The sequence below is a fragment of the Eimeria mitis genome, genomic scaffold (assembly GCF_000499745.2).
Source record: "Eimeria mitis Houghton genomic scaffold, Emh_scaff5781, whole genome shotgun sequence".
NCBI classification, from domain to species: Eukaryota; Apicomplexa; class Conoidasida; order Eucoccidiorida; family Eimeriidae; genus Eimeria; species Eimeria mitis.
In genome coordinates this window covers 635-3,360 of record NW_013574025.1, presented here as the reverse complement: position 1 = coordinate 3,360, position 2,726 = coordinate 635, and the positions used below count along the sequence as shown (strand labels likewise).

General features: G+C 51.9%; 1 protein-coding gene across 1 annotated transcript; it reads right to left on the bottom strand.

Annotated features, from left to right (window-relative positions):
- Positions 1–38: 38 nt before the first annotated feature.
- EMH_0084230 (uncharacterized protein) lies at positions 39–2,177 on the bottom strand (the record flags this gene model as incomplete). Its single annotated transcript, XM_013500726.1, has 1 exon — positions 39–2,177. The coding sequence occupies one exon, from the start codon at positions 2,175–2,177 to the stop codon at positions 39–41; it is 2,139 nt and encodes a 712-aa protein (XP_013356180.1).
- Positions 2,178–2,726: the final 549 nt, after the last annotated feature.

Here is a 2,726-nt window from a genome sequence, read left to right as displayed (position 1 = left end):
TATATATATATATATATATATATATATAAATATATAAATTACCTAATTTCTGCATCTGATCGTTCATAGGGCAGTTCAATAGAAAAGGAGGTGCCCTGGGTGCGCAGCCGTTGCACACACTCAAGCAGCTGAGTTTTTCCTGGCTCGAGAAAGAAGTCTGTCCAGTTGGCTGTGGGGCTGCTGCTGCTGCTGCTGCTGCTGCTGCTGCTGCTGCTGCTGCTGCTGGTGCTGGTGAGGGGTGATGAGGGTCGGGGGACTCCTGCTGCTGCTGCTGCTGCTGCTGCAGCGGCGGCGGCGGCGGCGGCTGCATCCGCAGATGCAGCTTCTACTGCAACTGCAGAGTCTCCTGCTGCTGCTGCTGCTGCTGCTGCTGCTGCTGCTGCTGCGTCCGCAGATGTAGTATCTACTGATACTGCAGCATCTGCTGCTGCTGCTGCTGCTGCTGCTGCTGCTGCTGCAGATAACAATGAAAACGGTTCTTTCCCTGCTACTGCATGCCCCGTCAGCCGACGCAATGTTGCTTTTGAGTGAGCCAACAAAAACCCAGAGGGCCCCTCCTTCTCTATCTGCAGGAGGGGGGCCCCCCCCACTACTGTACACCGTCGGGTGTAGCTGTTTGTGTAGGGGTTCTTCCCCGTGGATGATGAGGCAGCAGCAGGCTGCTGCTGCTGCTGTTGCTGTTGCTGTTGCTGCTGTTGCTGTTGCTGCTGCGGACCCGATGATGCTGCTGATGCTGCTGCTGCTGCTGCTGCTGCTGCTGCAACAGCACCTATACTTGCCTGATAGACAGAAGGACACAGAGAAGCAGCAGCAACAGCAACATCTGTTGCTGGAGCTGCAGATACACCCGAAGATGCATGCAAAAAAGAACAAGACCCTGCTGCACTCAATGGACTCTCTTCATCAATCGGCCCGTTGCTGCTGCTGCTGCTGCTGCTTCTGCTTCTGCTTCTCGTGCAGCTGCACATCAGCTGCGGCGGCACAGCAGCAAGCTCTGTATAAACCCCTTCCTCTTGTTTTCTCTCTTCTGACGAGAGAGACTCATCGCCTCTCCTTGAATCCGATAGAACACCATCAAAGGGGCCCCCCAGGGGGCCCCCCCGGGGGCCCCCCCGGGGGGCCCCCCACTCGCCGTACCCTGCCTCTGTCTCTGTCTTTTCTCTGCTGCTGCTGCCGCCCCCAACCACCAGCCCCTCAGACTCTGAGGGCCCCCCCCCGGGGTCAAGGTCCGACCCCGAGAGTGGGATTTGTTCTGCTGCTGCTGCAGCAGCAGCAGCAACAGCAGCAGGATCAGGGTCAGCAGCAGCAGCTGGATCCGCACTATCAGGTGCAGCAGCCGGGTCTAGCACCCATACAACCGTCGACATACAGTCCGAGAGACCATACACCAGAGCCTCCTGAACTGCTGCGCTGTGTCTTTGTCTGGTTGCATCATCCCAAAGACAAACAAAAAGAGAAGAAGAGCCGCAGCAGCTGCTGACGGAGACTCGATACAAACCCGTTTTCTCATCGCTGCATGCATTGCATCGCACCAATACAACAGGTACTGCTGGTGCTTCTTCTTTCTCTTTATTATCTATCACCTCCTCCTGCTGCTGCTGCTGCTGCTGCTGCTGCTGCTGCTGCTGCTGCTGCTGCTGCTGCGGTTTTGCTGCTGCTGCTTTCCGCTGCTCTTCAGCCAATTCAAACGCTCTTATAAGAGCATCTCTATCCTCTGGATGCACCAAATATTCACATAGGAATTCATTTTCTTTTTTTTTATTATTATATGGGGGGCCCCCAAGGGCCTCCTCTAGGGGGCCCCCAAGGGGCCCCCATTGCTCAGCAGAAGCAACAGGAAACGCCCATAGTATACGACGCCGCGCGTTGCATATCAACACACAGCCATCTGTTAGTGTAGCAACCAGCTGTAAGCATTGAGTTAAACTAAACGCACTCCATGCCCCCTCACCCGAGAGCTCATCATACACCTCGATGGGGGTGGGGGGGGGCCCCCCAGCAGCTGGGTATATATGGGGGCCCGGGGCCCCCTGGTGCTGATGGGGGGCCCCATCGGGTGGGGCCTCGGGGGGCCCCACACCCGATGAACACCCCATCGGATGGGTACTAGCTAGGGGGCCCCTGGGGGCCCCCATGGGGCCCCTGGGGGCCCCCATGGGGCCCCTGGGGGCCCCCATCTCTGACCAACTGTAGAGCCAAAAGAGAAGCGGAAAGAACTGAAATATCGATGGAAGCGGATCGGGCATATACACAGCCAGGCGGCGGATCGCCATCTGTACATATAAACAAATAAAATAAATAAAATAAATAAAATAAATAAAATAAATAAATAAATATATAAATTAATTAATTAATTAAGTTTATATTTATTTAGTTGTGAAAGAGTAAATATGTATGTTCGTTGATCGGCAAATGCATACACGATAAATAGGAAAAAATACATAGATATGTAGGTTGAATACACAAAAATAAATATATAAATAAACAAATACACAAACATAAATAAAAAATAAATAAATAAAGAAGAACAACATATACAGCTATGGTTTTATGTCTATCTGAATTGAGGGTTTAATGAAGCCGGCGCTTCCTGCTGTTTTTTGCGTTTAGGGTTTAGGGTTCATTGTGTTTTAGGGTTTAGGGTTTATTGTGTTTTATGGTTTAGGGTTTATTGTGTTTTAGGGTTTAGGGTTTATTGTGTTTTAGGGTTTAGGGTTTATTGTGTT